Here is a 13096-nt window from a genome sequence, read left to right as displayed (position 1 = left end):
TTAAAAAATGCCCCAAAATTGGGAAACGCCTCTTTTTGTTCTGCAGTCTTAAAGGCGGAGTGCACAATGTTTGAAAAACGCTTTGGAAAAGGAGACGGGCCGACTACCAAAACACACTTGTAGCCAATCAGCAGTAAGGAGCGTGTCTACTAACCGACATCCTTGCCGGGTTGCGCTTGTGTGGGGCGGGTCTTTTAAAAGAAGGTCCAGATTCTATTGGGGTAGGGGCGTGTTTGTTTAGGTGATTTCAAATATCAACATTGGCTTTCAAACATTGTGCACTCCGCCTTTAAAGAACTGGCAGACTGAAAATTGTAGAGGGCGGAGTTAACGGATGCACCGCCCCAGCCGTCTAGCTGATGTCATTCGAAGATTATCACCACAAGAGGGTGGAAGTACATTTTCAGATTTTGATAGACGTTTTTGAGGGCACATGAATGAAAAAAATAATGACTTACACGAATAAATCATTTATAATAAACACTGCAATATTACATTAAATAAATTGCCTTTAAGTGTATACGTCTTTGTCTAGCTTTCTCTCTGTGATTATAAGTTAAATTACATATTATTAAATTTAACGTGTTTCACTTATTTTCAGGTGTTGGGGTGCAAACAGCAGAGTGTACGATTGAGAACACCAGTGTTGCTGTGGCTGGACTAACAGCCAAACAAGATGCCACCCTGCCATCTGTCCAGGAACCCAAACCTGCAAAGAAAAGTAGCTCCACTAGTGTACTGCCTCAGAAAGCAGGAGAAGAGTCTGATAGTGATTTTGAGTCCGACCCACCCTCTCCCAAAAGCAGTGAAGAAGAGGAGGTGGAAGAGGAAGAAGGTCTTAACAGCGAACATGAAGACACCGAGCCCGAGAACCTGGGTCAGAGGCCATTACTCATGGATTCCGAGGAAGAGGTAGAGGATGATGAGGACAAACCAAGCTCAGACTCGGACTGTGACCGTAGCAAAGCAAAACTTAAGTCAGCAAGGCAGATGAATGCAAAACCTGCAGATTTTACTAAAGGAATTGAGAAAGCTGAATCTGGAACGAGCGTAATCAGTCCATCCACTTCCCCAAGTGCCACCATGTCTGCTGCAAGCATCGTTGATGTTTTTGGTGCCGTTCCTTTTGTTGGCAGCGGTCAACCCAGAGTGTCACCAGAGAGCATAGATATTTTTGCCAAAGCCCCTTTCAGGCAGGCAAGCCAGGAGAATGCTATGGAAGAGATTGATGTATTCACCAAAGCTCCTTTCAGCAGAAACCTCTCCAGGTCCAGCAAGAGCGGCGATGATCCCAGCGGCCAAACCCCGCCTATTTCCCCTGACACTGTGGATGTATTTGGCTTTTCGCCTTTCCAGCCCAGCCACGTAATACCCACCTCCAAGAACCAGGACGATGTTTTTGGTCAAGCATCTTTTGACGACGCAAGCCCCCAGCAACAGAGACAGAAGCAGCGCAGCCTTCAGAAACTCTCCTCACGGCAAAGGCGGACCAAACAGGATGCCAGTGGCAACAATGGAAAGCGCCACCACAGCACACCCACTAGTGGCAGAAAGAGCAACAAGCCCACCTTCCGCACCCCTGAACGGGTGCGAAGGCACAAGAAAGTGGGCAGAAGGGACTCGCAGAGCAGCAACGAGTTCCTCAGCACTTCCGACTCCAAGGAAAACATCAGTATTTCCCTGGGTGAGGTGATGGAAAAGGGAGCTGCGCACTCCACTGAGGAGGCCTTGTTGGATCCATTCGGAGCCAAGCCTTTTCATCCACAAGATGGCAGCCGACACGGTCAGCATCAGAGCCTGGGAGACAACAAAACTGAGCTGAATTCATCCAACAGCAGGCCACGGACCAGCTCGCTACATGGTGTATTCGATGGAAATAAGATAGATGACTTTGGAGCTGTACCTTTTACAGAATTGGTGGTTGAAGGTGGAGCTCCACAAACCCCGCAAATGGATCTTGACCCGTTTGGAGCAGCGCCTTTCCCCTCAAAGCAGTGAATGTCTTCCTGTACATGTTTAGAGATGGTACACACTCCTACCTTATGCAAAGTCCAAGCAGCCTTTTGAAATGACTTAACGTAACGGACGGCAGCTTGGGACGTAGGCCTTTAAATTAGATAAGTTTTTTAAGTATTTTAATACCTAATCGGACAGCTTTAACATTTAAATTTTTTTTACTTAAACCTGTGGTGTATGAATGTTTTCGAATAGTTATTTGAAGCGTATATTTAGCCTTTGCTCACTAGAAAGCCTTCTATGCTGCATCGCAATACGCGCTCTTTACTCTGTAAAATGGAGATTTGATAACCTTCATTTTGTAATCCATTGTTGACCACTGAGTTATGTGGATGATTATTGAACGACCTACCCAACAACATTAAACACCATGAAGCCTTATGTGGGTAATGCCCTACCCAGCTTTACAATATCTCGAATGCATAATGGATGTTGTAGCCCATTTGTGTAGCCGAAAGCAAACGAGTGTAGGTCTTCTCCATTTAAATATAATTCAAATAGACAATTTTTTTTATGCATATTTTTACATTTTTAGGTGCTTTCAAGTCTTTATGTCATGTCATTGTTTATGCTAAACTAATTTGTGCAAAGAAACGTTAAAAATGAGAATGGTCTCTTTACAGTTAATATGACAATGCTTTTAAATATAAGAAGAAAAAAAACAGTATTGTTATGACTCACATTATTTAGAGTAATTGCGCTCTTTAAATAGTAATTTTTCCCTAAGCTGAACTGAACGTCATTGGTGATGTCAGTATGAATAATGCAGATATATTCCACAATAACAAGTAACCTTCATATACAATCAGATACATAGAGCTTTCACAGAAAGGGAAAAAAGTACTGTGCTCAATGCAATTTTACATGTTTGTCATTTCTTTAGAGCTGGTTTTAAATTTTAAAGGGTATCGCACATGAAAGGTATTGTATTTGAATTTTAGGACATTTGGAAGAACTGTTAAAGCTATGGCTAACATGTAATTCAAGACCAAAAAACATTTTTGTGTTTTGTTTTCAAAGATTAAAGCTCTTTTTACATTTCTTTAATATGTAGTACTACACGCTCTAACAATGCAATAAAAGTTTTTTGGGTCACCTGCAGCTCTTTTTATTATTAGTAATACAAAAGCTAACAAATAGCTCTTTTGCAAATCTCTGGAAATAAACTATCAAAACCATGAATTCAGTTGTCAAAAATGTGTCTTTTTATGTGGAGATGTATACCAAAATATGCAGTAAAAATATTTAACGTACATAGTCATGATTCAGTTATGGCTCACAAGAGACAAGCTTCACATATCAACTCACCATTATTAAAAAGAAATTTACACATGTGCTATGTTGTTAAAAAGAAAAATGAGTAATAAATAAAAAACACATCCCCATAAACATTATGCAACAAAAACATAATGTAAAATGTGTCTAAGACTTAATTTTCATTGTAAGTAGTTGTAAAACAAGGAAAGCTAACAGCAAAAAATATCAACAAGACATCTGCCTACATACAACTATTACATATTTACAAAATGCAGCGACCTATGAAAAACTTGCACTGTTCTCGAACAAGCCCTACCAAACCTCTTTGGTTTATTCTATGTTGACAATGAGTCCTAATGTAATGTAGTGTACATATGTTTATTGGGAAAAAAAAAACATCTTTGAAAAAATTGCAATGTGGTACCACTTATGAGTAGAGCTGCATTCTGGGTGCAAATACAAAAAGATCTAAAATTGTATAGAACAAACAATACTGAATACATAACTATTATTTAACAAACTATTTTACCCCCACATTACTGATAAATACTGCATGTAACCCCATCAAACACACAAGTACATTTTTGCACTTTTGCTCTTAAGAAAATAATCCCCTGGCAGATGCTACAAAATGGTGTTTTACCTTAAATGTGAAAAGCCTAAAACTGCTCGACCATATCAAGTGCTTTATTTTCTAGGCACTTATGCAAAATATATAAAAAATATGGCTGTCAGCATTAATGCATTAAATAATAATCAATATTAAACGCCTCCACAAATTATTCTATAAACATTCTACATCTTTTAACCAATGGTGAATCTCATGTACAATATCTTGTGTATGTGGCTATTATCACCATTCATATATGAAACCAGTTTTTTCTACGAGAGCACAAAACGGTTTACAAAAACATCAAATTCCTTATTTTTACTGTTAAAATGCACTACAATGATGTATTTATTTACCATTGAATGCACAAAGTGACAGAATTTGTTCAGTCTGGTGGTTTACTTTGTGGCATAAAGTGAAAAAATTATTTTAACCAAAAACTGTATATTTTTAATTTTCATAAGAATTCAATTAATCAAACAAAAAGGGTATGATTAATCTGATAAAAATTTTTCGATTGACAGCCTTAATAAAAAGTCTATAAAAAATGCATACACCTCGCTAGCATATAAACACTGAATGTGTTAAAGCTTTAATATAATTTAAAGCAGTAAACAACAGTCCTCAGTAGTGACATTACCCGGTTACTCTAAGAATGATGAGGATGATTGGGGCAAGGATGAGAGTGACGGAAGTTGGTTATGGAAAGTGCAGACTGATGCCACCAGTAGAACATGAGCACCACCAACATGTGCCAGACCTGATGGCTGGAGCCCAGGTAGTTCAGCTGACCTAGAGATACAGAAAAGCATTAAATCTTGTTTTTATTTTGTCTTGCATTTAATTAAGATTCATCTGTCACTCAAAAACTGTTTTAATGTTAGGATGCCATATTGAGGTCTGTATGTTACAGTACAGATATCATCTGAAAATGTATAATTAATATATAAACTTAACCTGTACCTGGAAAATATCGCTCTGGAACTTTGAATGTATAGAAGACGATAGCAGCTACGGCAAGTATGTACATTATCAGCACTCTGGAAACAAATTCCTAAAAAAATAAGAGGGATAAAGAAACTAAATTTACAGTAATGTTTTCTAGTGCAATACAATATTTAACAAGCAACCAAACGTGTAATTGTGCATTGTAAAAAGTGAATGTTGGATTTACTTAAAAAAATAACTTTAATTGGTAAAAACTGAATAAGAAACACCTTATATTTTCTCACTTAAAATGAAAATTTTTTAGGTGTTATGAAGAAATTTAGTTTTTTTCTGTTTACATTTTTCAATTTTATTATATAATATTTTCCCCTGGTTTCACAGACAAGGCTTCAGGCTAGTCCTAGACCAAAACTAAGGGCTTTCTCAACTGAAAATAACTTGCATTGACAGATTTTAAAATATGCCAGTGTCATTGATACGCAAATACACAGCTGTAACTTATTTGTAAAATCAAGACATGTTTATAAAAGATGGTTAAACATCTTAATTTAACTAAGGCCTAGGCTTTAGCGAACCTTGTTTGTGAAACCAGTCCTTGTGTTACCAAATGAAGTAATTTTTTAAGTAGATCCAATTTCCACATTTTCATTTGTCAATGAAGTTACTTTTACGCCTTGACAAAAAATTATATCCAAAGCGACTTTTGTAGTATTGCATTGGGAGCTAATCTTCCAATCTTCCACATACGGTAAGGACACAGCGCTTTTGAGAAAATTGAGCTTTGTACAAAATCAATGCATTTAAGCAAAGCAGGGCATAAAAAAGCAACAATAATGCGCATTATGTAGAAAATAAAGTGTTTTTTGAACCATAAACCTTGCAAACACATTGTATTATACCAAATACACAAAATAACATTGTTTTTAGCAATGTAATAGGTGCTATTTAATATTACACAAAAAGAAATATAAATATAGCTTCTTTCAACATATCCAACATTATATTTACAAATGAATAAACCAAAAAGTGAGACATTTGAACGGTTTGACTTATCTTAATCAAAAGTATATGCGTTTTCTTCACAGAAGGTCTGTATTCGTTAAAAATTTGCAAAAAAAAATGTAAATCAATATTTATACTTCCATACCTTACTTATGAGTTAAATAGCCGTGTAATTACTAATAAGTGAGATAATGTACAGGCAGCAGGCCTATACATTATCCCTAATGTATGTCCCCTGGGAAACCTTTGCTTATCTCCTTTGCAACACAATGCTCTACGAAGCTACAGGAACACTGTGCTAATAAAGCACTCGGTTGGTAGGTCATGGTTTCAAATCCCAGGGAAAAATACTCATAAAATCCGTACCTTGTATCTGTCAAATGCATAATGTAACCTAAACATACCGATTGAGAAGAACCTCACCTGTACTACGTCTGTGCTGAAACCCCCGCTGAGCCAGATCCAATGAAAGGTGGGGATTAGGCCGTATCCTGCGACAGCACAGAATATAACAGAACGTAGCTGCTGCCACTTCTTGGTCAAGTAGTGAGGGTGTATCTGGGCGAAGAACACTGCCAGCATCATAGCCAGAACAGTTACCAGGTACACCTGCCGCCAATACTGCACACAAACAAATGACAAAGCTTGCTTTTGAATGGCATAAACCACAGACACACAAAAACTTCTCTCTTTATGCAGGAATAAAAAAAATTACTTGTTCTGCAGCAGAAAAAGCAACTGAGAAAACTGTCTTTCTTTCTCTCGAGGCACTTGGCTGATTGAGTAGTCATCCAAAAAGCAAAGCTAAACACTTGGCAGGGGGAGAGTGGAGATGGCTCACCCACGTGTGAATGTCATATGGTGGGGAACAGGAGTGACGGAGTGGGTCCACGAACACGGCCATCTGCTTTGGGCTGGAGCAGATTTCTGCCGCATTCTGGGGCACAATAAGCCAGCACTTCCAATATGTGGGGAGAACCATGCGGAGCAGCGTGGCCAAAAGCGGTGGCGCTCGGCAAATAGCAAGTGGGAGTAGAGGGGACGAGAGCAAGCAGCTTGCTCAGGATATCCAAGTTTTCAGAAAACTTCACCGAAACCACTACTCCGTATTTGCTCGAAACAAAGAAAATTCAAAGCCAAGCATCGCCACATTTCATACAGGCAGTACAAAGGCGCTCCGCAGGGGGTCCATTGTGTAAACCGAGACAGGAAGAGAGAAATGAAGTCCTACAGTGCTAAAGTAGTCTCTCAGGAATATCGACATTGTACACGACGTATTGCGCGCGCTTCCAAACTTTTTATGATTCCAATGTTAGGATATGTGTGGGATACAAAAAATAAGTTAAGATATCTGTTGAAAATGTACCTTCACTGATGGACAAAGCATCTGCTAAATAATACAAATGTAAATACTGTACAAACTGTATACTCTATTCCACTTCCTATTTCCCCATAAACCATGTTTATATCATAATAAACATGTCATTATTAGTGATACACTGCAAAAAATTAATTTCTTACTTAGTATTTTTGTCATGTTTACAGTAGAAATAACTAAAAATTCTTAAATTAAGATGCTTTTTCTTGATGAGCAAAATGACCTAACAAAATAAGTCTAGTTTATAGACAAAAACTATAGAAATGAAGTAAATTTAAAACAAGCAAAAATATCTCACAATGGGATGAGAAACAAAAAAAATCAAAAAATAAGTTTTCTTTTTTCTTAAACATTTAATTTAAGCAAAATTTTCTCAATGGCAGATACTTTTGCTGGTTTTCGTTTAAAAACTAAACTTATTTTCTTAAGTATTTTGGCTCATCAAGAACATTTTTAGATATTTCTACTGAAAACAAGACAAAAAGACGTAATTAATAAGTAAAAAATAAGTAAGAAAGTCATTTTTTGCAGTGTAGAATGATATATTGCAGTGGCCAATATATCGGCTGGTATATGGATTTATTTATTATCGGAAGATAAATCTTTTCAGTCGGCCAGTAAATTTTCCTTTTACTTAAATTTGTTGTTTGTAATGAAAAGACATTTAGGGCGCACAAAATGTAAAGCCAAAGTCTGATAGACAGTAAAATGACCAATCATTATTCACTTTTTAACTTGACGTTATGTTGTGTCACATACAAGAACACACTAGTTCAACACACTTATTCGAGCAGTGCCGTAAAATGTCAGATCCAAATTAATTATGTCTTGTAAACATGTTTTAGGTACTTTACAAGGGTATATTCATGTTATGTTATGCATAACAAATGTTTATTTAGTTTTACAAATGTTCTGTTTGTTTCTTATTTACTGTAATTACATTTGTGTTATATCGGCCATACATCTTTCTTAATATCGGCCATTAAAAAACCCATATCGGTCGACCACTAGTCATTATAAACTATTCATGTCCTGTAAACATCCAACATCCAACACACACGCACGCACGCACGCACGCACGCACGCACGCACGCACGCACGCACGCACGCACGCACGCACGCACGCACGCACGCACACACACACACACATTCTGGTTTCCATGTTTTGTGGGGACATTCCATAGACGTAATGAATTTTATACCATACAAACTGTATATTATATTCCCCTTACCTGCCCCATTCCCTAACCCCAACCATCACAAAAACCTTTCTTGTACCTTAGATTTTCAATAAACATAATCTTGTTAGATTTATAAGCTTGTTTCCTCATGGGGACATCAAAATGTCCCCATGAAGGTCACAAAAACACTGGTATTCCTATCTTTGTGGGGACAATTGGTCCCCACAACGTGATAATTACCAGGTACACACACACACACACACACACACACACACACACACACACACACACACACACACACACACACACACACGCTCTGTATCTGTTACACAGGTGACATATGCCCAAAACAAAAGCAGGCCAGCCTTCTGCTGCTAGACACCACGGTGGAATGGTGCACCACCAGCTATCTAATAAATCTATCCTTGTCCCCCATCACCATAACCTCGAGTAGCCCTTGCTCCAACCCCTCTATAACAGATGTTTCACGTACGTTATTGCAGTAGAAGGCGTAGAACACTCCTGGAACGTAGCAGCCTATTATTCCGATCGAGATTCCAGCATAGTCCAACGCCATCCAGCGGCGGCTAGTTTTTTCGGAGCGGTGACAGCAGAACAGGTGATATCCCACTGAACACAGCATGCACACCTGAAACATCGAGACACAGACACACACTTTTGTAGGCCACCGCACTAACAGGCTGAATGAGTTCATTATATACATGCAAAGTATTCACCAGCGTTGTTCATTTAAGACAACAGCTCAGACCTGCATGATAACCAAACAAACGATTCTATAATTATATCTTCATAAAAGAACTAGCAAGGATGGTAGCGTAGGCACTTTGCCTAATCCTAACATTTGAGAATGGCTGCCAATGATAAAAGCTGCTATTTTCCATCTATTACCAATGGCACGATAGGAGCCTTTTACAGATCTAGAATAAGATCAGAGGTGAGAAAACTCAACATGCATTTAGAATTATTCATTTAACAGATGCTTTTATTCAAAGCCACTCACAAATGAGAAAACATTAACATACTCTTTCAACTCTGTCAACAGTGAATGTGGAAACATTTGAAAGATTTCAAAGCATTTTGTGTCAAAATGATCACAAAAAATGAAATTTCTGTCATCATTTTCTCGCCCTCATATTGTTACACACCTGTATTAATTTATTTGTTCTGCTGACAACAAGGGAAGATATTTTGAGCAATGTTTGTAACCAAACCGTTTTTGAGCACCACTGACTTCCATGGTAGTATTTTTTTGGTGATTCTGTTTCCTGCTGTATTACAAATTGAGAGTTTGGTTTCAAAATGAAATTTTTTTTCTTTAAAAATCTTGTTTTTTGATTATGATTTACCAATTAATATCAATCAAACCGCAGTCGTGTTCTGCAGAACAAAGAAATGTATACAGGTTTGTAACAACATAAGGGTGGGTAAATGAAGACTGAATTTTCATACAAAGTTTTTTAAAGTTACAATGAAACGGAAGTATTGTATTAATTTCTCCGTTGTGACATATAACAGAGTGAAACAGCTTCTGAAAAAAAAGGAGGGACTTGACTATTTGCTAATCGCTGCAATCTTTTTCTGGGCCCCACCCACTGGTCATATCCCATGAGCAAAAGTAAAGAGAGATCGTTTCGAGGAGGGGAGGAGATTTGCATTTTTGATTAATGATTATGAGGGTAAATGGATTCAAACAAAGGATACACATCTGGGACAGCATCAGACCAAGTAAATTATAAGAGAATTTTCATATTTGGATTAACTATTCCTTTAACTATTCTCAAGTCCTATAAGAACTAATCTAAAACCTGTCTTTATTACAAAATATGGACTTGATATGCGAATGGTGCAAACATGATATCAATGTCACTCCAACTGTAAATATACTCTGAAACCAGTTGTTATTTCACAATTCAGTTAGGGCAAAAACATAAGCAAAAAATGACATACCTGGAAGCAGAAGAGACATATCGAAAAAATAACATAGTCCTCCCTGGACGCTCCTAACACAGGCAGAACAGCCAGCAAATCATAAACTCCCAGTATGAAGAACAAGCAGAATCCCAGCAGGTGACTCCAGATGTTTACACTCTCATTTGAAAGTATGAAAAGGCTGTAATAGATGTGAGATGTGCATTTTGGTCACATTCTTATAGCATGTTGATTCATTGTTTCTTTGGGCGTGCACAAATGCATTTCAAGCCTGTATGGATATGTGTGCTTACCTTTTAATGCACAGTCTAGATGTCAGATAGGCTCTGTAACCATCAGTGATGTAAGGATTTTCCTTTAGAAATCCAGGCACCTGCTCATAAGTGTACAGGCGGATTCCTCTGGGCACCAGAACTGGCCAATACTGGTAACTGCCCAGTTCAATATACTGAGCATTTTTCAGCACTTTAGCTGATGGCATGATGATAATGTCATCCAGTTGCACACTCGAGGTGCTAAAGACAAAACAATATAATGACGTAAGACGGTAAGAAATCTCAAGTTACGTTGCTACTTACAGACTAATTTTCCCTGAATGAGAAGTCCTAACAATACCAAATAATGGATTCATGAACACGTTAGGTTTGCGCTGTAAATGTTGACACAGTTTATTAAAACGGAAACTTCTAAAATGACACGAAGGTTTCAGGTGAGCTAAGTTAACGTTAAGTCAGACTGTCCAACTACAAGTTGCAAAGCCTTATAGCTAACTATTTGACTAACACACACAACACATATATTTTAATAAAGATAACAAAATAGCTAGCTAGATACTTGTGTCCATTGATAAATTCTGAAGAAACCCAATGTAATGTATCTAAAAGTGGTAAGACGCTAATGCTAATCACATCTAGCTAGTCAGTGCAGTTCTTTCAATAACGGGTTAACATGTTTACTTAATCCGTAATATACACTTACCATTAAATAAGTTAAATGTTTACATTGATGAATCCTTCGGGTTTGTAACGATGATGCTCACAAAGAATAACAATATCCCGTCATCATCAGACTCATGTTAGCCCGGTGTATGTAGGATGTTATCCTACTACGTTAGCTGCTAACAGGCTAAAAGAGGGATTATGTCATCATGTCTCGAGTAACCTGAGGCTGTAACAACTGTCTGTCTTGTGCTATCCAGCGCTAATTTTACAAAACATATAACATGGCGAGCATTTTATGAGAATGAAACCCCATACAATTCAAATAAAATATTTTGATGGTTTGTTAATTCATGTGTTCGACTGTGAAGATTCAAGCTGCGTAAAGCTGGTTGTCAGTCCTTTGGACCCAATAGCCATACTGTATCTATTCATTTTAAAGGTGCCAAAGAATGCATTGAAATAATATGTTAAATTGTTCTTTGATACTTACATAAAATGTATGTAACTTTATTAAGTGCAAAAATGATCCAGAAACGTAATTTGAATTAAATGGTCTTTTTTTGCCCTATTTGGAAGGATCATGAATAATAATGTAAAGCTCTGCTCTGATTGGCTCTGCTCTCTCTCTCTCTCTCTCTCTCTCTCTCTCTCTCTCTCTCTCTCTCTCTCTCTCTCTCTCTCTCTCTCTCTCTCTCTCTCAATTTCAATTCAATTCAATTTAAAGAACTTTATTGGCATGATTGTGTCACTTACAATATTGCCAAAGCATTATACATAAAACAAGAAACACAATAACACAATATTAAAAAACATTAAGGTGCAATTAAGCTAAGGTGCTGGGTGATGGATGAAGTACTACTGCAAAATAAAATAGAATCAGAGGATATTTACAATATAAAGTTGACTTTGAAATATAAACATATGAAGTATACAAATGTACATTTATGGAGGCAGATGAGAGGTAAAATAAAAGTACTGTACAAGATCAGGGCTGTAGATTATTTCTGATGGTGTGTAACTGATAAATGAATTTAGCAGCAGCTGATGGGTGTCTGTCTTCCCCCAGTAACATCTTCATTTGATCTGAATCTGAAGAGTTATGAAACTCTGGTATGAGCTTTGAGATTTTGTCAAAGTATTTTTCTCTAAGCTCTTTATATTTACCACAGTAAAGGAGAAAGTGTGTCTCTGTCTCGATCTCGTCACTGTCACAATGGGCACAGATTCGCTCTTCTTTTGGGAGCCATGTTTGTCTATGTCGGCCTTTCTCTATTGCCAGACTGTGATCACTGAGTCTGTATTTAGTGAGGACTCGTCTCTGCTTTACATCTCTAACAGTGGAGAGATATTCTGACAGACTGTATTTTCTGTTTAGTGCCCGATAGCATTCTAGTTTACTTTGGTTTTTACTTTCATTATCCCAATGATCCAAATATAAAGTTTGACTTTCTTTAATGATTTGGTTTATTGTGGTTTGTTTGCGTTCATTAGTGCTGGTCTGGAGTTTTAGAGCCAGTTGACAGATGGGACTGGTTTTAGGTCTCTTCTCTTGGGTTTTAAGGGCTTCATAGTGAAGTGTGTTCGGGGGACTTGAGTTTAAGTGTGACCAGAATTTAAGGGAGCGTTTTTGGATGTGTATTATTAGGGGATATCTGCCTAATTCAGCCCTGCATGCATTAGTAGGTGTTCTCTCTATCTCTCTCTCTCTCTGAAGCTCATGCCTGTAGCTCACAATAGTTTTGGAAAAACAAGACTGAATACATCAAAAGGAAAACAAATGATTAGGGACCATACTGAGAGACAGGGGCGTAGC

General features: G+C 37.6%; 2 protein-coding genes across 2 annotated transcripts in view; one reads left to right on the top strand and one right to left on the bottom strand.

Moving 5' to 3' along the window:
- The window catches only part of bmp2k (BMP2 inducible kinase), a 34005-nt gene extending 31890 nt beyond the window's left edge, over positions 1–2115 (top strand). The window contains exon 16 of the mRNA XM_065266866.2: positions 602–2115. Coding sequence (XP_065122938.2) covers positions 602–1998 — 1397 coding nt within the window. The 3' untranslated portion in view covers positions 1999–2115. The remainder of the gene's footprint in view (positions 1–601) is intronic.
- Positions 2116–2120: 5 nt separating this feature from the next.
- paqr3a (progestin and adipoQ receptor family member IIIa) lies at positions 2121–11653 on the bottom strand. Its single transcript, XM_065266867.2, has 7 exons — positions 11321–11653; positions 10636–10857; positions 10361–10523; positions 8886–9041; positions 6257–6454; positions 4847–4937; positions 2121–4675 (listed from the first exon to the last, which is right to left on the bottom strand). The coding sequence occupies exons 2-7, from the start codon at positions 10821–10823 to the stop codon at positions 4533–4535; spliced, it is 939 nt and encodes a 312-aa protein (XP_065122939.2). The 5' UTR covers positions 10824–10857; positions 11321–11653; the 3' UTR covers positions 2121–4532.
- Positions 11654–13096: the final 1443 nt, after the last annotated feature.

The sequence above is a fragment of the Paramisgurnus dabryanus genome, chromosome 5 (genome assembly GCF_030506205.2).
Source record: "Paramisgurnus dabryanus chromosome 5, PD_genome_1.1, whole genome shotgun sequence".
NCBI lineage: Eukaryota > Metazoa > Chordata > Actinopteri > Cypriniformes > Cobitidae > Paramisgurnus > Paramisgurnus dabryanus.
Note: the sequence above shows the minus strand (reverse complement) of the source record. Positions and strands in the feature narration are given on the sequence as shown.

Coding starts and splice junctions, on each gene's coding strand:
- paqr3a (XM_065266867.2), bottom strand. CDS start 10,823: ATGCCATCAGCTAAAGTGCTGAAAAATGCTCAGTATATTGAACTGGGC. Junction 9,042..10,360: donor TATGTCTCTTCTGCTTCCAG/GTATGTCATTTT, acceptor TCGATGTTTCAG/GTGTGCATGCTGTGTTCAGT. Junction 6,455..8,885: donor ACGCCTTCTACTGCAATAAC/GTACGTGAAACA, acceptor GTTTGTGTGCAG/TATTGGCGGCAGGTGTACCT.